General features: G+C 33.4%; 1 protein-coding gene across 1 annotated transcript in view; it reads right to left on the reverse strand.

Moving 5' to 3' along the window:
• The window catches only part of LOC119632659 (opsin Rh3), a 10,628-nt gene extending 10,161 nt beyond the window's left edge, over window positions 1-467 (reverse strand). Inside the window, exon 1 of the mRNA XM_038025675.1 lies at window positions 344-467. Within this exon, the coding sequence (XP_037881603.1) occupies window positions 344-402 (59 nt within the window). The 5' untranslated portion in view covers window positions 403-467. The remainder of the gene's footprint in view (window positions 1-343) is intronic.
• Between the last annotated feature and the right edge of the window lie 22,021 nt (window positions 468-22,488).

Raw genomic sequence — 22,488 nt, forward strand, 5'->3', positions numbered from 1 at the left:
ACTCAACTGACTTAACTAACTCAACTGACTGAGCTGACTCAACTGACTGACTGACTCAACTGACTCAATTACTTTGAGGCATTGCATACATCTGTACAAACTGAATATCCCCTTATGCCAGAAGTGGTGCAGTGTATAATAAGCAAAGAAATCAATTCACATATGAGTTGATTTTACATTTTTCTTCATTACAGGAGAAACTGAACGAGATCACCATCAATAGTTTCACATCAACATAGCTGTCGAATGAAACTAGCGAAGGATGTTTAAAAGGCTTATGCAAATGATGAATTTTCATAAGCGTAAGTAATTATGCGTATTACTCTTTTATCGTAACACTCACCGCGCTTCCGGTCTTAGTGCAGTCGAAACATTTTTGTATAGTTTCATTGATATATTCATGATTTTTGTTAATATAATTATTGAATTATTTTCTTTTAAATATATTAACGACTTTGACGGTCAATAAAGACAAATTTTCGCATAGAACGCAGTGGCATTTTTATACCTTTTCCCTTTTTTTTAGTGGCAGACACAGCGCGGTTTACATTACGATTAACCTTGGATTTGACATGGATTAGAATTTAGGATTTGATTTCTGATTTTTGCTCTTGTGTGCAGATTTAGATCTACTTATAATCGCAATGCTTACGTAAACTTACGTAAACATGGACGCAGTAAACTATTCTATCTATTGGGCAAAATGCAATAAAAGGTCATCTCGTTGTACAAAGGCGAATACAGATCAGAGCTAGTTTATCGTATAAGAAGGGATTGAATGAATTAATCAGTGTATTATATTTCGCCCTTTTTGTTAACGAAGAACTACGCTGCTAATCTACGTAAATCGCTATTTAAAGCAATGTTAGTCGAAATCAGTGTCAGACAGTGAAATTATATAATTGGCTTAAGGTATAAAAACGAATAAGTTTTCAACCCCCTCGCACTGATATCCATTACGGCATTAACTAATTGCTCTCAATGCACATATGTGAAGAGCAATATGCATGCATGTAGGTTTATTGGTAGAATATTGGAATAAACATACACACACACACACACACACACACACACACATTTATTCATTCATTCAATCAAATTGCATGTATTCGAATTTAATATCCATAGTGTAACAAAGCAATTTACTTTCTTTCTTCTTCAGTAATGCTTTCTTCGATGGCAACCGATATTTCAGTCGACTGTTCAGTCTATTACTAACAAGTTAAAGGCAAACAAGCTTCGCTAATCAGAGCTTCATTTAGTTAAGAATCTTTTGATTTAATTTTTAATTGTATTTCTACTGTAATGCAGATGATTTAACTGGTCAATGCTTCAACGTAGGTCAATGTTTCCGAAATTCTACAAACAGAGATACAATTATATTGTTTTGCAAAATCTTTGTTCACTTTATCCAATCGGGCGTCATTTGAATTAAGAAATAATTAACAATTAACTCTGGTAGAATAGGACATAAACATTTTTCGAATTGTGCAATAAAATTGAGGCGTTCAAGGAAGAAATGAGACTGTAGTACAACAAGTAAGAAAATTATATTCGATCGTAACCGACCCATCATCGACTACAACGAAAATGAAAAGAACTACATTTTCATGCTCTATACTGCTTGGCAGGCGCGGCGGGTTTTTTCAACTTTTTCAGATATGGTAACAAAAAGTGCTTACCATTTTTGTTTCATAGGCGTGTGCGTGTTGTAGACGTTCCTTTTGGATAGTTTGGGTCATTTTTTAAATTCTTTGCAAATTCGTAGGCGATATCTTCATATATGCGAAGCGAAGAATGTTTACCACAGACACTGCATAGCTGGGCAGACGGACTGATGAACAAACGACCAGATGGACATGCTTAGGCATATTCCGAATTTGAAACTGCTCAAGAATTTATATACTTTATATGAGGTTTTTGATGCTTGTTTCTGCGCGTTATAAGGATAGGCATTGGGTAGGCGTGGCGGAATTTTTCCAATTTTTGTACATGTACACGGTAGTATCGGCATGGACTTTAGCATAAGGTGTACGTTCAAATCTTGAAGGATTCAGCTGCTGCTGGTTGTGAGTGATAAGTAAAAAAACCAATTTACATGGTACTGTGGGTTTTTTATCGTCGACCCATTTGTCCCATTTTGAATACCAACCCTACGTGCAAGAACTTACAATGTTTCTGAAGTCGATGGCTTCCTTTTTTTTTGGTGAGGAGAATGTTTACAACCGATATTACACGGACGGACATGCTTAAATCGATTCAGAATTTGACGCTGATCAAGAAACTATATATAGTGTGAGGTCTCTGAAACTTCCTTTTGGGCGTTGCAAACGTTTTGACAATATGAATATACCATCATTCTTCGGTGATAAGTGTAACTAGCCTCATTTGCTACTCTAAACCTATTCGGCCTGACAACTGTCTTGATACTGCGTGGCAGCGTTGGATTGCTTCCTCTTCACTTTTTGTTTACTAACGTGTCCAAAGATATCAAACTTAGACTCGAGACTCGTCGATTTTTGCAACTCGAGGCGCTTTGTCATATTCACTTTGCTTGTAAATGGTTTTTCTTCTTCTCTTCTTACAAGGCGACTGAATTTATGTTAATTTATTTAATAATATTTTATTAATTAATTAATTTAATTTGAGAAACAAATTGCTAAAGAAATGTGAAATGCGTTTTTCCTGTTTAACTGTGTCGTTTATAGAAAACCTCTTTTGGTTTGGCCGATGTGTGGTTGACAACATGTTAGTGATTACCAACATATATGTAAATATATGTTTATTACATTAATAAGTCAAAGTTGAAGATAAAATTCAAATTTCTAAGCAAAAATTTTAGACTATAATGTAGAAAATAAAAAGCGGACTCATAGTTGCACTTAGCCAGCTGGCTTTCAAAGTTAACCTGACAAGAATGATGGAACGAAAATTTGCAGGTAAGCGTTTCATTCTAGGCAAAGTCATAATTGTGATTCAACTGAAAGGCAAACGGACAGTAACGTTTCCGGCTATTTATATTGGCCAATAACAGGTATATTTTTCTAATGCTTTCCTCGCGATAAAACAAACGCACAAAGAAATTTAGTAAGCGGCTATTAATCGATCGTAGACACAATGAATTGAACAGTAAACAATTTTTATTATCATATATATAGATATGTTTATAAAAACAAAATTATTTAATCTCAATAATTGCAATACCTTTCGCTAGAGTGCTAGAGTTAAAGGGATATGAATATCAGCCAATTTCTTTAATATAAGATTTTTCGAATCCCTACACAAATTTTTTGATGTATGCGGTGAAATGCTAACAGTTCCAGATGGATGCAGAAAAGCACCTTTACTTTACATATCCGCGAAGATAGAAATATACGTAATAGTAGAATCAATTTATAGATCTGTGTGATTCCGATTAACGATCGAATCGTTAAGCATATGTAGGCAAAGCAATTTCGACAAAAATTTCTAAAGCTTTCAAGTGCGACTACTACCTTGAACTGATTTTAGTACGAAGTACGATATCGATGCATAATTTTACTATGAAAACGTGTCTGATCATCCCGGCCGATCGCGTAGCCACAAATGTTATACAACTTTTGAATGATCGTCTCAGATGATGAGTGAGATGATAAGGATTGTCGATTTCTTACTCTTTTTATAACATAGATAGACAGACTCGCAAGAACATTCTACACATCACCTCTTTTTATGTAAATAAGAAGGCCAAACTATTTATGCGCGTTTCCGTAGATGATGGAACTCATCGAGTTCATGTAGATGAAACTGTCATTTCAGTTATTTTCAGTCTTAATAGCAAATAATAAATTTATTGCGGGGGTATTACCTTAGCTTAGCACTAAACTTATCGACATTCCATGTATACCTAATCCTACCGTGAGCGGTCAAATGACCGCTTCAAAAAAAAAAAAAAAAAAAAAAAAAAAAACATATGTAAACAAAATATTTTTCTGATGCTACAATAAAAACTCGTTCCCCGCTTTTCGATGTTGTATGTTTTATTTACTTTTCTGCATTTTCATCACATTTTTTACAAATTACAGCATTTTGTATTGCACATTTTCCGCATACGTATTTTTTACATTTTTTACAAGTTTTGTTTGTTTTATTGACTTTACAATATCTTATTTGACAAGATCTCCGTTCAGAAGAAACCGTATTTGTATTTATTATTATTGTTGGTGATGAGCATTCTTTTATTATCTCTTTCTCTTTCTGATATTCGGTCCCAAGTTCTTCTGCCAATTGAAATAAAAACTCTTGCCTCGATATTTCCTCACCGGTCGTTTCTTTATATAAAATCCAAGCATTGATCCCGGCTAAATCTAAGATATTGAAAAATACCTGTAACGGCCATCTTTGACATTTAGATTTTACACTATATTTTCTGGCCATTTGATCGGTTACATCGATTTTATTTCTTCGGATATTTCCAATAAGCGTCGTTCTCTTCGCTAGAAGTTTACTCGCTAATGACTCGCTTGTAAAAGAATTGTCAACTATTATGTTTCTCCTATGGCCCGTATATGGTTCTGCTAATTTCAATGTTACAAATTCTCCAAGTGGGATTGATGATTCTCTCCCTTCATCTTTTCCCAAATATGGAAAGCCGTTTACTATATATTTACTAGTTACATCGGAAGCTAACCAGAATTTTATGCCAAATTTGTCCGGTTTATTGGGCATGTATTGAGTAAATCTGCAACGTGCTTTTGTAGGAAACAATTGTTCATCTATAGCAAGATATGCTCCTGGTTTATAACAGTTTTCACTGTTTTCGATAAATTTGTACCAAACGTTAGAAATCAATGCGAACTTATCATTTTGTAAGCGTTGGCTTCGTTGATTTTTATTGTCAAATCGAATAAATCTCATGATTTCTGTGAAGTCATTTCGACTCATAGTTGTCGAGAAAAATGACGGACCCCATTTCGCGTTCCATAAATATGATAAATTAATATTTTTAGCCTCATATGCGCCGCGTGCATATAGAAGTCCAATAAATGCATATAATTTTGCAACAGATAAATTCCATTTCGTTTTTAACACGTGTAATGCCTCTGATTCCGTATATTCTCTTACGCGTTCAATCATTTTATGATCAATAATTAAAGCAAATGCTGATTTAACACTGCCCTTCATAATATTTCGTTTAGCGTATCCTGTCGGTCCTGATATTTCCTTGAAAATATTATAAATCGATGTTCTTCCACTGTTAGACGCTTCATTTACTTTTTTCCAAACAGTTCCGTCCATAGCAGTTTCAATCTCTTCCTCATTTTCACTTTCGGAACTAACTATAAATCTCTTTCGTTTTTGTCCTCTTCGTGTATTCAAAATATTCTTTTCGTCCGCATCGCTGTTAAATAAGTCACAATAATTTTCTCCATCATCATCATCATCATCATCATCATCATCATCAATATCGTAAACTTCTTGATCATCTTCCGAACAATTCTCATCGATATTATTTATTTTGTCTAATAAATTGATATTCCTCGAATGTCTTGACATTTTGTGGGATGAATAAACAAATGATCAAGTAAAAACTAAAATATAAATATATAAATCAAACGGGGCAAAAAAATTGAGACCAGAAATAAAAAAAAAACAATTGTTAATCATACCAAAAAATATTGTTGGCTCTGTTGACTTTGTCGAAACTATCACTTATACCACGTAATAATTTTTACTATAATATAATTGTAATTTCTATTACACACTGAAATATTGATGCTCTCTGATCGTATCGCAAGACCGTACTGTCGTACAAAAACATACGCTATGTTCTTTGTTTCAATAACAACCAAAAAAATTTTAACCGCATCTGTCTAACCGTCCTAATCGTCTACATTGCAGACACATTGATTACATTCCAGTCTACGATTACATTGCAGACTCCTAAAACAATTTCAAGAACAAGATTATCGAAGAATATAGTCATAAATAACATAAATTTTTCAAGCGGTCAAATGACCGCGCCCGGTCGACTAGACATGGTATAATTTTTTTTCGGAAAATACACATTAAAATAAGTTGTAAATATTGAAAAATTGTTTGTATGTATATTTTAGGAAAAGTCAATAAGATACATGATGATACAGTAATGTTGTATGCGAGAAATTTTAAACCAAATTTTAAAAACGGTCATTCGGCCGCGTATGGTACGTTTAGTGTTAGATAGGCTTTGAAATGATTAGATGTCTTTTTTGCAAATCATTCTCGTGTTTTAGTTACAGTGTTTTTTTTTTTTTTTTAATTTAAGTTACGTAGTCGCATACAAACATATACGGTTTCTTTTTACCGGCTTTTTAATCATCTTCTCGTTATATTTGAAACAATGTCTTTTTCTCTTTTAATCTCTGCCTTTCACTTTCTCTCTCTCTCTCTCTCTCTCTCTCTCTCTCTCTCTTTCTCTTTCACTTACCCTCTTTCAGACAAAGCTATGAATTGCTTATGAGGTTCACAAGAAAATATTGTTCACTTTTACCATAATTTACCCTACGCTTCATATCAAGGCATTACATTATCCTATTAAAATGTAACGTAACAGTTTTTTAAACACAACAAGTATAGAGCATTTGTGGTCAAACAAAAGGCGAAGAGATAAAGCGAACGTGGAAAGCTTGAGTTTTATAAGTCAAGTTTTTGTGGACGACATTTCTATGGACGTTATGTACTTTTTTAATTAACAACAGAAAAGATGGAAAGTCGTGATATTTGGAGATCTTGGTGAAATATACAAATCTGAATTCTGCTGCAATTTCATGCCTATTAACGAAACCTTCGTAAGTTATGATTGCAAATCATGGAACATGAATTTTTATCAATTTTCCGGAGGTGACAGGAGGAGGCAAAAGATAATAACGGATTCTGTCATAATTGTAAACACATAAATTATACGTTGGAGGAATAAACGCAATAAAGATTTGCAAGACAGACTGCTTAAATATTGATCTATTTAACCTACTTTTAAGATTTCTTTTGATATACTATTTCTTTTTTGTAGAAATGTTCGCTTGTAATGGAAAAGTCACCTAAATCTACTTTGAGTTGCCGAAGAAACTATATTTTTTTAGAGACCTTGAAAATGCTGGAAAATCGTCAAGACGACTAATTCAAACGGAGAAGCATATGCGGAAATACAAACAAAAAAATTATTAAAGAAAGCAAAAGTCAAAGCAATCGCATTTCGTTTCGCAATGCAAAAATTGATCACAAAACCCTTGTAATACTGTCTAGAAAATCATGTCCACATTAGCTTTTTGCATTATATAATTGAGAAATTGTGCTCATTTTTAAAACTTTTCTTACCAGGTCTGCCAGAAAATCTTGGTGAATTATGTTTTAAGGAATACTTTTTAAAATTTCACATGACAGTCGAAAGAAAGCAAAATATAGGGAAAGTATACGGCTTACAGAACCACTGACTCACACCCCTAATATTCGTTTCAATGACTAGAAAATGATTGCAGGTTGCGAATGTGCGTCTGTTTGTATGTATGTGCATATAATTATATTTTTGTAAACAATTAAACAAATTACAACAGTGATAAGGTATACATACGTGCGTGAAATGAAATTTTTGTTCCTTAGATTGCAGACAATGATTGGAAGGTTGCAGTTTCTTTATGCCAGTAGTTCGAACGAATAAACGTGACGAAATTAACTCGATATTTCCAAAAAAAATCGACTGTATTGAGTGCCTCCGATTCCAATCTTTGATTTTTGCAAATTTACTAATAAAAAACTAAGAGAAAGAGGAAATTTTTATAAAAAGCTCATTGATTATTATTTGAAAGTATATCAATTTTATTAAGTTTTTTTCCACAATTGACAGTTTTTTCAAATTCTGAAAATGTGTAGAGTGCTCGTGATGTCCCCTCTACTAAACTGCACATATAGTAATGAGTAATTTTTGTGCATACACGCCCACACATAACACCCATGCGTATATTTAATATATATTATATGTATTATATATTCTCTGTACTCTCCCTCCACTGAGTCACTTAAAAAACAAAACAGAACGAATAAAACGTTTTCATGGTAATGTATTATGTTGAGAGTTTTACTTCTTTTATGTTTCAAATCTTTGTTATACTCTCAGGGGGAATTTATTTGATTACTTGGCACCAAGAGTATTGTTGGTATTATTATTGTAAAATTTTGCTTTACTCGTGTCTGAGAAGAAAGAGAAGCAAATAGAGAGAGAGAGAGAAACACCACCATTCAACAATAGCTTAAACATATCTAGATATTTTGAGTGTTGCCGTGTCAAAGATAATTTCTCGAAGAGTAAACCAAATTTTAAAACAACAATGCCAGCAGAGATTCAATACTCCTAAGTAATCGAAAAAATCTCTGAATCAGCGGCTAGTTTTTTAGCAATATTTGTTATTAATTTTACTCTGAAAAACGTCAAAAACGGGTTTCATACGAACACAGCAAGGTAAATTTTATTCTCAAAAAGGCAACACTTTAAATAGCAAAGCAAATATATTATTTGACATATATATATATATATATATATATAGATTTCAGATTTTGTCGCTGTTGTTGTCCCATAAATCAGTCGCTTCGCGACAACAACAATTTGTTTACAAACAAAAAATAAAAAATATAAAAAACCCACGAGTGATTTTTTGAATTTGCTGAAAATAAAATTCTATATCTCAGAGTAAAATTCACTTTGCTGTACATTTCTTATGAAAAACCATGAGTGGTTTTTTGACTTTGCTGAAAATAAAATTTGCTTGTTCTCTAGACCAATGAGTTGCTTTTTGTCTTTGCAGAGAATAAAATTCTACTTCTCAGAGTAAAATTTACTTTGCTATACATTTCTTATGAAAAACCCTGAGTGGTTTTTTGGCTTTACTGAGAATAAAATTTGCTTGTTCTCTAGACCAACGAGTGGATTTTTGGTTTTGTAGAGAATAAAATTTTATTTCTCAGAGTAAAGTTTAGTTTGCTGTACGTTTCTTATGAAAACCCGAGAGTGGCATTTTGGCGTGAGAATAAAATTCTATTTTTTAGAGTAAAATTGACTTTGCCGTATATTTCTTACGGAGGCCCTACAGCAATCCTGAGAATAATAAAATTCTTTTCTGAGAGTGAAATTCGCTTATATAAAAAGTGAGAAAAAATTGTGAATTTTATTCCTATAAAAGTACTATCGTGTGCATTTTGTTGTTGCATTTTTAAATCAACTGAAATAGATACCATGTGCGCGGATGTTTGAAATTTTCTCTTGAAATATTATACGTAAATATATATAAAATTGGAAAGAAAACTATTAGCACACAATAAATACTTTTACTTATGATTCCGTGTCAAAGTTAATGTCTGGGCCGATCGGTATGGGGCGGGAGTTTTCATTTTTTATTCAAATTTGTTCTTCTAAACGTGGTTTTTAGCACGCGGCGTTTTTTCTTTTCTTCAATAACTTTAATTATCGCTTAGCTGAATTTAGTTAAAAATACAGCGATATCGTCGGTTTTTATCGCTTAACAGTCTCAAAAGAAAATCTTAACTTGTTTTCTACTGATAAATTTCAAGTGATAATGAAACCAACAACCTGCTACTAAAAATAAAAAAAATAAAAAAAATGCTAATAGTGCCTCAAAGTAAAAGTAAAAAAGAAACTAAATTGAGTTTACTTATATTAATTCACGTGTCTTATATGCCTTGTAAATTCGTATAAATTATGTATGAGTTTATATAAAATATATATGATATTTGATATATGTATATATATATATATATATCTTTATATTACATTATAATATAAGAGATTGTGTGCACAAAAGTGTTTTGAGATAGTTTTAAGAGGCTGGGCTGTTAATAATATAATTGTTGTTCCAAACTTCAACCAAAAACATTTGTTTTTAGGATCACGAATCCAGAATGTATAGAAGTATATGTATACTTAGAAAGTAACAAGCGAGACAAGCTTAATAACGTTAAAATCACAACACACTGTGTGCAAAGCTAAACCGAAAAAAAAGAAAGACTGAAATCATTCAATTAATGTGTGGATTGTGTTCGTCTATGTTTACATGAGGAAATATATATAAAATATATATATATATATATATATTCATCTGCTTACTCTATATATGTTGTATACGTTATGTATGTATGTATGTATGTATGTTGTGAATGCTTTTTGGTTATTTTTTTCCATAACAAATCGTGGGTTTAAGAATCTCTGTCAAATGCATGAATGTTTGTTAATGTGGCTGTGAAATATGGAGGAGATATTGGGCTTCTGATAAACATTTAGTTGAGACAGTTAACATTTTGATATATTTTTTTTATATATAAAATTTGTTGTGGAAGTTGCACCTAAAGTATAACAACTAAATCTAATAAATAAATCTGTGTATCGCATAATACATAATAATAATAATACAAACATTTAAAACATCTACCGGTGTATCGATATGCATAAGGAAGGATCTTGTGAATTTAGTCCGCACGTTTTGAGAATGAGAAGAAAATCATATTCATTTTAAAATTCCTACATTGCTTATTTCTGTGAAAATAAATAAAGTTTTCATTTCATTCTTCACAGAGAGCGTGAGAGAGGGAGAGAGATAAATATAATGAGAGAGAAGAAGATTTAAAAATTTCACATTAAGTCGCTCACCTCTTTTTTTCTGCCTTTCTCTTTCTTAAACAGACAGATATATGAAAAGTTATGTCCCACTTCGGTTAATGATCGAAATTGTGGTATTCTAAGAAAAATTCTTTTATATATCATAATATAGATATATACATACGCAAGTATAAAGTGTAGTTACTTGTTTCAGATAAATCCTTATTCATTTCCAAGTTAAGTATAAATCACCTTCAAAGGAATACACTTCCTTTTAGGTTAAGTCTGTTCTTTTCTTTACTACTGCATTCTCCGTTGATTGTTTAAAAATGTACAAGTAATGCCTTACTAAAACCAGTTCATAACAAAGTTTATTACGCTCTAGAACCAAAAATAACGGAAGCTTAGTTAATAAAAAATCAATGTTGTTCTTGAAAGAGACGCTTTTTGCAGCAGCTATATTCTCACTTTTTAGCCTATGTATTACTTTTCATACACATTATTCTAAAGAATCGCATTCAATTTTTTTTTTTTTTTTCCTACAGATGTATGGATCGGTGTTCGGTGATCGGTGATCAAATATTATATTGATAAATCATAAAATCAGGCTTGAACAAAAGCATTCGTAGATAGATAAGTAGACTGTAATCTGAGTATATATAATGACGGTCCTGGCAATCGTTTCATGTACTTGTGTGAATAGAAATCCTCTGAGTTTTTAAAAAACAATATTGAAGAAAAACACGTTAAATGTATATATTTTCTGCTCTCAAATATAAAACCCGTTTACCATGGCAGTGCTCTACGAAATGCGTTTTTTCTTCTTTTTATTAAAGACGAGAGCTTTGTGTACTTACACATAAACAACTATAAGACATAACGTGTTTTTTAAAGCTGCGCCAAGCAGCTGTACAGCAGCCGCTGCAACAGCTAGAGAAGCACTCTGACGACTTCGCTCTTTTATATTCCACATGATTTGCTTCCATATGTACGAATATTTTACGTATCCGTATAACTTAATATTCCCTATTTTCTTATGTGATCATGAAAAAGACAAAAAAAATTCATTTGTTGCATATATGCACTTCGATAAACCGGCCGGCATTCCTTACCTTGGTGATTTACATTTGATCGTGGTATTAAAAAATTTAGTTTAAATGAAAAAAGTTTTCCGCCAGTTCATCGTAATTATGATTCGTTCTTTATAGAAATGAATTTGGGTTTATATTTTTCGTAATTATCGCAACAGTTTAATATAAATATATATAAAATGTGTGTAACGCGTGAGAATGTGTAGCGGACACCACATGAACAGTGCGAAGAGCGCAATCCGTTGACCTGATCGTCTCCTAACGATCGTCCAAACGACGTCTATCGGATGCTGATTTTCATGTCTTTGTAGAAATTTGCATAGTTAACACGGTAAGATCAGTTGACTTCGCTGCTATAACTGGAAAAGTTTACAAACACCTTTCAAACACGTTTCAATTTTCTGTTAAGCTTAATCCGTACCGTCGAAAGTAATGACAAAGTTTTCTTTCTCGATTATGGTTTCATATACCGAATAGGCCCGTAAAGATATGTACATTTTTATGCCTTACACCACTTAATTTTTTATGTGGATATGTGTAGCACTTACCAGGACTCAAGTCAGATCCGCTTTTTACTATGCCAATCAATTCGGAATTGTTTTCTTAATCGATTAAAACTGGTTCGCCTGTCCGTCCGTCCGTCTGACTGATCATGCAAATGTTCATTCGTGTTCAAGCAACAGTTTGCAATTTTTGAGATATTCTTAATGCACTGATGTGTTCTACGGATCGGACAATTTTCACGTTTCTAATATTTATAAGTAAATATTTCGAAAAACTTGTTACTTATGTATAATAGAAAGCTTGTAAGTTGACATTTTGAATTGATGAAAAATTTTTGAATCCTGATAGAGTCATTTTTTGAGTATCCTCCTTTATAACCGCTCGTACGAAACGTAAGTCGTCATATGGCAAAAGGGCTACTTTTTTTATTTTATTTTGAAAATTGGTCCACGATAGTAATCAGATATAAGAATTAACCAAATTTGAATCATATAGATCTATTGTTTCGATCCCACCCTGCCCAAGGGCTTAAATGAAAAATAATAAAAAACGTTTTTGAGTAAAGTGGTGTAGGGTATTTAATGGTCAATCGAGCTCGCTCATAATGTTTTCACTTATTATATTCATAAACTATAGGATAACTAATGAAATGTGATCAAGAACGGACCCGAATTGTTCGTTATGTCTGCATCCATTATTATCATTATCCATTATTCAATGGGTTCATATAAAATTTTATATAACTTTTTCATTGAAATTTTCCAATTGCTTAGAAAGCAACTACGAATAAATTTTAGCTTTAGCATAAGACTAATTATTCGTTATAACTGGGTTAAATACACACACAAAGAATTTGGCTTATAATTGCAAATAATTTGTGAAGTTAAAGAATTAATTGCAACTGAGACTGTTGCAGATCCAACCTGTTATTATATTATCCAACTTTTTGCAACAAGACGATAAATAATGAAACCGTTTGAAGCGTTTGAATTAGTGGCGTAAAGCTAAATGACCATAAAAGTTTTCACTTTCGTTCAATCGCAAACGAACAAAGATGCGAACGAAAAAGTATGCGTTTCATTTAAAATAAAATTACATTAATTTAAATTAATCGCGTTTTATTACTGTACTTTGTGTACGTTATCGTCGCAAATTTGTCAAGTTCTGCAAATGCATTCTCTGCCGGCAATCCGAGAGTCAGTTAAGCTATGCATTAAACTAATAGTTTGTCATTACTGTTTAATTTGTTAGCGTTAAGCCACGTTAATAAGCGATGATTATATTTCTAAAAATAGTCGCAAAAACAAAGTATACAAGATCTCTTCAAGCTCTCCGAGTCTCCGTGACTCCCTAATATGATAATAAATTAACGGCGACGCAGAGAAATGTTTAGTTGACGCTTTATTAAATCGTTGCTTGAATTTCTTTAATTATTAAACAAAAAAACAACAACAACAACAAAAAAAAAAGAGTGGGAAAAATGCGAGCCAGAATGTGAACTACAGGCAGACAGTCATGAAAGCGCTCGCTTTCGTTGTCTACATATTGCACTAACGTGTAGACTCACTCGTAACTGTCATCAAAAGGGCGCAGAGTATAATAATTGTGCATATTTTATGTAATTCATTAAGATAATGTCTGTGAAAGCTAACCATACACAGGCACAACATATATTTTGCGCATAAATTCCAGGTAGCCTAAGAAATATTGAGCATTCGATTCATCGATTGATTAGAAATGAGTAGATGCTTATGGATTACTGAAAGCTCAATATTTTTTAGATTAGCATATATGTAAAACAAAATTGTGCTTTTAACTGAATATATTAATGGATTATAACAGACAGCTTTTAGTGAAGATTTCAGGTTAATTAAATAATTTAGAGAGTTTATTCTAAAGCAAAAACATAAAACAACAATTTTTTTATGCATATCAATTAGTTGTATACATAAACATTTGCACAAATTCCAAAAAAAAAAAATAAAATTATGTCGCCGACAAAGGATAATCAAAATCAGACAACTTTAACACGTCGTTCGCGTGATGATTTCTCCGAAATGGTAAGTAAACGATCATTTTATTTAATTTTATCATTCGATTTGATCATGTGCTCCGTAAGGGAGACATTATTGACCATTATTGGCCAGGTTTCATTTCAAATATCCTCATCAATTCACGTAGGATACTTGCACATCTATTATCATCATAGAGCACTAAACATTATACGTTAATGGCATTTGAAGATGCATTTTTTATGAGAATCCCTTCATAGGTCCTTTCATTGGAAAAATAAACCGATGTTATTCAAACTTTGTTTAGTAAATTTACATCATGTCCACAAAAAATGTACCCATCTGAACCTCAACCTGCACCACTTGTGGTACAGGGAAATATTAACTTTGCTTGCACATATGAAACACACCGAGGGACTTGAGTTAGAACCTTCTTTTGTTACACCGATCGACTCAGGATCACTTTCCGAATCGATTTAAACTCGTCCGTTTGTCTGTCCGTATAGACAATTTTTAAGATATTTTGATGAAATTTGATTTTGGTTCAAGGATGAACGCTATTGAAAATGGTTCGCATCAGATCAGATTATTTTTAAAAGTCATGATATGAATAGCTGTAGTGTGGTGTAGAGGGATTAATAATGAGCCCTGACCTACTGCATTGTTCCTTCCTCTTTCTTTGGTTGCGTTTTTGTATATTGGAGGGGTGTCAACACATGTTCCCGCCCCATTCATAATTCTATGCATTCCTTTTATTTATTTCAATATACATGGGCAAATCTTTGCCTTGCTTTAAGGGTAGATGTGACCAATGTTGAACTTGTAAATAGCTTGGAATTCCTGGAGGTAATTATCCCTGTGCTCTTGCGTCAATTTCCTACTTAGAAACTTTTATTCTTGATATGTCCATAAGCCCATGCAAATCAAAATTGGAGTGGTTAAAGTTTTAATGCAACCATTTATATAATTGAGAAGCCTTAGAAGTTTCTAGTACCAAGAATACTTCACATCTGAGGAAATTAAGACTATTATGTAATCGTGCAGTTAGATACGTATTCTACTTGAGGCCATATCTCAGGCTATGTTTTGCGATTTATAGCTTCTTTCGTAAGTTGTATTAAGTTAAAATTAGACTTCTCCTTAACTTCTACAACATTGTGTGTGGTGGTCCGGCAGTATTCGAAGAAGCTTTATAAACTCTTTTCTTTTGGCCTTGAGTTACGTGCTCTTTGGCCAAATCCTTGCAAGTAAGAGTTATAAGAGCTTGTAACTCCCTGATGCTCGTATCTCGCTTGCAAACGTAGGCTTTTAAGCTTCGCCGCTAATAATGAGATTAGTTAGTTGCTGGGATATGTGTTATTTCCTCTCTCGTAATGCCAATTATATGGGCCTCACGTCAGAAGTCAAAATTGTCCGATTCAGTTTATTTGCATTAGTATTCGGATTTGTGTCAAAACATATCAGTGTGTAAATCGATTTCGAATATAATTTCGTATGAATTGATATAAGAAATGATGCGACTACAAAAGTACTTTCGGGTATTCCTTGCATCCGCATAAATTTGATAAAATCTTTAATCTTTACTGCAAGTAGTTTAGTGTATAAAAAGGGAAAAATTCTAAATAATTATTTGTATGAATGAATTAAGCGAATAGAATTGGCCACGTTATCACTGTTACACGCCGATAACGTAAGGGGCTATCATATAAGATCTCTTATTTGCTCACTTTTACTTATTTAGATTCCGTACATGTGATAACGAAAAAAAAAAAAAAAAAAAAACATTGAACTACAAAAGAAAAATCCAAGCTAAATAAACAAAAAATATTAATCGAATACGTGTGTTCACGTTCGCGTATATAACCCAATATATTCATACAATTGCCGATACACACACACACATATATATATATATATATATAATATGTTAATATATTTGTGTTCATATAAATTTACTGTGACTTAGTCAGTACGATTGAAATCAATTTAGGGCACTTGCATGTTAATGATGTAATTCATATACGAGCACGAGCGCGAGCATACAATTGAAAAGATTGTTCAGAAACTTGAGAATTTGTTCATTTGTCTTTTTATTTGAAATGAAGTAAGGTGTTATGAAATCCACAGACTTTTTGAATAGCCTGACCTCGATATAAGTAAGTATTGATGACTGGTCAAGTACTAACTCAAAATCTCGATATCATTGCTTGACATCAGATTTCCACAGACAACTATATATCTATAACTATCAGATTTCGATAAATTTATTGACCAATTTTGCTTTCACAGTTACTGTGTGAATGCGAGACAAGTTGATACATACGTTGCCTCCAAGAATATAAATTCATAAGTAGGGATTAATTAAGTAATCATACTTGTACATATCCGATAATCGAATAATTTTGATACTCTTCAATATCTTTCTTGGGATGACCTATTATGAGGCACAATGAGGGCGTCTTAATATTTTTTAACGTACTAGTAAATAAATTCATTTCCAAATGCCAAACTAACAAAAAAGGAGCTTGTCTGCTTGTTTCCCCTCCAGGCGACAGGACTTCGTAACAGAGAAGCTACCGAAAGTACAGAAGTTATTCGCTTGTAGACTTATCTCCTATGTACTTATGGAACTCCAAGAATTAAACCGGTTTGTAGGGTACTGACGGATAATAGTGAAGTAGTATTTTGGCTGAGAGCACGACGACATTGCCGTGTCGATACATGTCCATTGACATGAAAAATCTATTGGGAAAAATCTGGATCGCATCCTAGGATTTGTGAATAATGTAAAAGTAAGGGAGACTTTAAGCTGTATTAAGTATGACTTAAGAATTTCTAATCCGAATGACTGGGAACCATGGCTGGCAAGGAGAGTTACTGCGAGTAGAGCTGCTTCGTTCTAACAACTGACAATTTCTCTTCGGGGTAATTTTTTGTGATAGCTTGAGGATATATTGTATTGTCTAAACGGAAGGAAATGTTCCATACCCATTATTTTATCCTAACGTTTCATGAGTAGTAGCTAGCTGTTTAAATGATGAGGATTGTCCTACTCCCTGGAGGGCATGGGCCTACAATTCTTGCAGAAGCACACACCGTAGTTTTAGTGGCGCTAAACGCTTCTGTATGGACGAATAAAACATTTGCACATTTTTTTTTTTTTTTTATATTTAATTACAGTTACACTGTGTGTTTCAGTTTCAAATATTGCAAAGACTCCAGTTATATTCGCTTGCTTTTTCTTCCACTTTTTTCCGTTTTTGTTCAAGCACAACGGGGTACCGGCCTGTCAAGTAAACAAATAAAACCCTATACTATTACTATACTGTACTATGCTATGCTATACTAAACTAAACTAGCACTGTACTGTACTGTACTGTACTAGTAATAATATATGAACTATGTGTTCATAGAGGCAAATCGTGTATTCTTATTCAACACGTATGTCATAGATCACTGTCGAATACGCTGCGGACTTCCGCATAAACCGTCAAAGACGGTCGCTTCTTTGTCCGCCCGTTCAAAAAGAGCAAATTTAATATCATATCCAAAAGCAACGCGCGGCTGCACATTGGTGATCGAAATCGGTCAAAGGATATGCACAAAGCTCACTATAAACTTGGAACATCTTTATTTTCAAAAGCAAAAATATTGACTTCTACTACCCCAAATACAGTGAAAAAAATTTTCATGTAGGCGAAAAGGCCTACCAAATTTTTAAATTGTATCGAAATCTTATTTGTTTTGCTTGTTTTCCTTGTCTTGCTTTTATAGAAAAAGGTAGTATGTTAAAAAGAGTCGGCTAAAGCCGAACATAATATTCTTTCTTATTTATTTCTAATTTGAGGTCCATTAAATATATGAAATAAATTTCCAATCATTTCCTACGCTGACATCGGGCACAGATTTGTAGAGATAACACCTACTTTCAAACTTGATTTCTTCACGTACACGTAATCGAAGAATTCGTATATGAAAATTAAATTTCTTCCCGTCAGTACTTGGTGTGTGTAGTCGGAAATTAAAGGGTGTGAAGATAAATTCGAATTTAACTAGTAAAGACACCTACCATTTCTGTTAACATACCTCTGTTAACGACTTAACGGAGCTCATGTTAAATAATTACAATTGAGATATAGTTGGTTTGAAAGCCTAGTCCGTCCTTAACAAAAAAAAGAAAATATTTTTGTGGACATTTCATGAATCCATATAAAACTGCCTTTCAAACAAACTAAACAAATTCAAATTCTGCTTATGGGAACTATTTTTAACTGTATTTGAAATTTGGTATGTTACCATAACATAGCATAATAAAAACTTGGAAGAGAAGATACACAAGCTTGAACAGCAAATTGTAGAATTAAGAATGAACAAAGAGGAGCAGCAACCACAATATGAAAAACACGAATTTATTTTACGTACGTCCCAACAACAGGAAATAGCATCTAGGTGCAGCCAGGTAGTGTGTTCTAAACACACTTCTCGATTATCGGTGAAGGACTTAATCAAAGCTCTAGAAAGCAATAAGCAAGTTAGAAAGCAAGTACCGCTTTATAGTCGCGACTTTAGCCGAGACGATAGTAGACATATTGGAACGCCTACTGCAACAAAAAGAACAACTAACATTAATAATAAGTGTATATGTTTAGATAACTTACTGCAAAAGTCAAGTGAAACCCCATTGAGCAAATGGAAACGCCAGCAACAATTGGTAATAGCCGAATTACAAATTCGAAATGAACGCGTAGTCGAAAGCAGAACACTGTTGCAGACTCTACAAGCAAAAATACGAAAACAATTTGATGAAGAACAAGATTTGCGTAATCAGGAAATGGAGCAATGGCAGCAATCCCACTCAGACTGATCGAATATGTAATTGACCTAATTTTGTTTCAAGGGCAGGACGTTCCCCGTTTGCTTCGTTTCGTTTAGATTAACTTCGTTCGTACAAGTCGGAGTTTGTTCCTCTTCCGTAATTCTATTTTCAGAGTTTACTAACAAAGTCGATGAACCATTAGCTGATGCTCGCAATTCGCTTCTTTTTTTTTTTTTGAAGCGCATGCTCGTCATCCGTGATATCACCGTTCCGACTCAATTCTTGCAATATAATATTAATTTGTTTTTGGTTCGCTATTGTAGCTGTCATTGAGATTTTAGTATTACGTCTATTCGCGCAAGATACTGAAATGGTGTCCTTCGTTGCTCTTTTCGATGATGTTTCACGTTGCCTTTGACGTTTGTTTTAGCTACTGAATCTCCTGGTCTTTAATGTGGACCTATTGAGCTGATTTTGCAGAATACTTTTGTGGGTGCTGGAGATTAAATGATAATCAATCAGATTTATTTCTCTTCTCGGATATAACTCACAATGCGAAATATTTGACAATTTTCTCCTTCTTTTTCTTCTTTTCCTTGAAAAAAATATTTTTCTCAATTGTCAAATATTAAATTATTTTTTTGATTCAATCCTATGTTAAGAAATTTTACTTATAAGCTAAGTGCTTGGGGCCCTTCCAGGCAAATGTGGTCAGATCTTGTTAGTTGTACAATTTCAAGAAATCGGTAAAAATAGTTCCTGAAAGCAAAGTGTGAATTTTTTTTGCTTAATCGATAGGTATTTTCATATAGATTCACGTGATATAGGTGAACGTAGGCGACATTTTCTAGTTTGGCCGCACCAGAGTGTCAAATTTATTGATTTCGATTATCTTCGATTATTGTGGATCGTGGACTGTATTTATTTAAGATAATATGACTAAGAAACTCTCATATTTGTGAAATTTTCCGCAAAAATAAGAGAAATTTGGAATGAAGAGCATAAGATGTAAGATGATGAGTGATCGGGCATTTTTATTACCGAGGGATCAGAGGTATATTCATTTCATCAAAACTTGTGCAATCTTCAGAGACCATATAGAGTATATATGTTCTTAATCAGCATTAAATTTTAAATCGATCTAAGTATGTTCGGCTAAGCGTCCGTCCGTGTAATATCTTTGGTAAACATTCAACTAATCGCAAAAGCGAAGGTATCGATTTTAAATTCGGCAAAAACATTGAAAGTTCTTGCACGCTGCTTGGTATTGAAAATGAGACAAATTTATGAAAAGATCGTGGATGGACGTTGGTAATGCGCTATGAACATAACGCATTTGGTTTTCCCCTTTTTTTTTTAAATTTTGTTTCTTAGAAAATCGACTAACTATTTTCGTAACACTGCCCTCCACTTAATCTTATCCGTCTCGAACAAGATCATGTTCAAAGGATATCAATCTGCTTACAAGTGCGACCTTAACTATAGCTCTGCCTTCCGGATGTTTCTTGATCTGATAGACTCTGTCAGTTATCCTCATAATAGCTTTATACGGTTCTTCCCAGTTAGATTGCAAATTTGTTCTACAGGATAAATTATACAGTTGCACTAGGTCTAGGCCTTTAGCAAAGCTCGCTTTCCGATCACTTGCGGCCCTCATTGATTCGGATTGATTTCTGACCCTCCTTGGCCTTTCAGCTTATTTCCCGCTTCTTTTGATTTATTGCATTCCTCACAGCTATGAGACCGTGCTGCTGCTAATTTCCGGCAACCTACCCAGCTGAACCTCCGTTTAATCTCCTCCCTCGAGAACTTTAGATTTGTTCTACCGTTCTGTTTCTCAGCCGTGCGTCCTTCACGATCTTCTCTACATTCTGGAGCCATTACCGTCTGGACTTCTCTACATGTGTCTGCCTGCTACAGCTATCCGCCAATTTTCTTGATTTATTTTTTTAACTTGGTGTTTGCGTTGGGCATCACAGGAAATCTTAGGCTTGATATCCGCCTTACAGTTGGTGGATAAAGTTAAGCGCGACTATTTTTGGCAAAATTTCCATTCACGGACAAAGTGTCCAATTTTTTTGCATTTATAGCATCTGCAACCGGTTGAATCCGAACTCATTTTGTTTCTACCCTGCATTTTCGGATATTCTTCAAATAGCGCATCTAGGGCGCCATCAATTTTAGGGGTTTGAAGTTTAAAATCACTGTCGCCAACACTAAGCATCAGTTTAATCACAGTTTCCTTTAAGATCCATCCATTTCAATAAGTACAAAGTGAAGCCAAACATGATATGTTACACCCTTTTTTCAATTTGCCCAAAAAATACATCTTAGACATGATCATTTGTTAGCAGCGATTAGTACTTTGCGGTAACTCATTTACAGGCGTAGCAGTCGTATCGTAATAATTTAGATATGGTGTTAAAAACCCTTAACTAATATAGCTCAGTTTTCAAATCGACCAACATGAACTGTTCGACCTTATAAAAAATAAAATAAATATTTGCTTGCAGACGTTTTGCTATGGAGCCTAGATCCCAAATTTTTTTATATATGCTATTGTCTTGTGCAATCCCCCTAGAAATATTCATTACACAATCCATGAGGAATACGTGTACATGAATATGAACAGTCGTGAGTAAGGTCATCATGCCATAATTATCCATAGCTTCGAATATTATCTGTTGTTCAAGTTGACACTGTTTCCGAAATGGAAAAAGTGGCGAAATTTTCCAGCCTATGCGTACCAAAGAATATCATTCGTTTAAAAGTAAACGACAAATCTGAAATCACCTGAAAAGGTCAGCAATTATTAATCCGCAATTAAAGATTGAAAAGAATTTTGAGTGGTTTGTGTGTGAAACCACAATTAACTAAAAGCTATTTGAGGCGGTGGATAGCCAAGTTTCCCCTCAAGGCTTTTTTCTTGTTGCATTCGTTTACGCATAGTTGTTATTTTTGCTTATGCCGTAAGTGAAACTAGATGGAACGATAAACATATTCTTAGAGCCCGCATATAAAGTCGTTGTAGTTTCTCATTGTTTATGAGTAATTAAGAAGTGAGAAGAACCTTGTAGGTGTGTGCAGTTTTACAGGCACAACTAGACGACAAGATAGTCCAACATTTTGTTTAAAATTCAAACTTTTTAGTAGTAAGGCGGCTAATTAATTATCAGACATTTGATTGCCTGTTCTTTCATTCTTCCATCAGTTGCATGGACGAAAATTCTTTTAATAGCGTTTTAATATGACGTCGCATTCAAACATTCGTTTGCAAAGCAGAAACATATGCAATTATGTGCTTTTAAATAAATATGCGCTAAATATGTGTGTATGTACGAGAATAATTAAACTGTGGTGCGTATAATGCAAATATAATTTGTGTTCATTTCACCCGTTATTTCATATTGAAATGTTCTAAATTTTATGCAGTGAAAATCACAT

This window comes from Glossina fuscipes, unplaced genomic scaffold (assembly GCF_014805625.2).
Source record: "Glossina fuscipes isolate IAEA_lab_2018 unplaced genomic scaffold, Yale_Gfus_2 1, whole genome shotgun sequence".
NCBI lineage: Eukaryota > Metazoa > Arthropoda > Insecta > Diptera > Glossinidae > Glossina > Glossina fuscipes.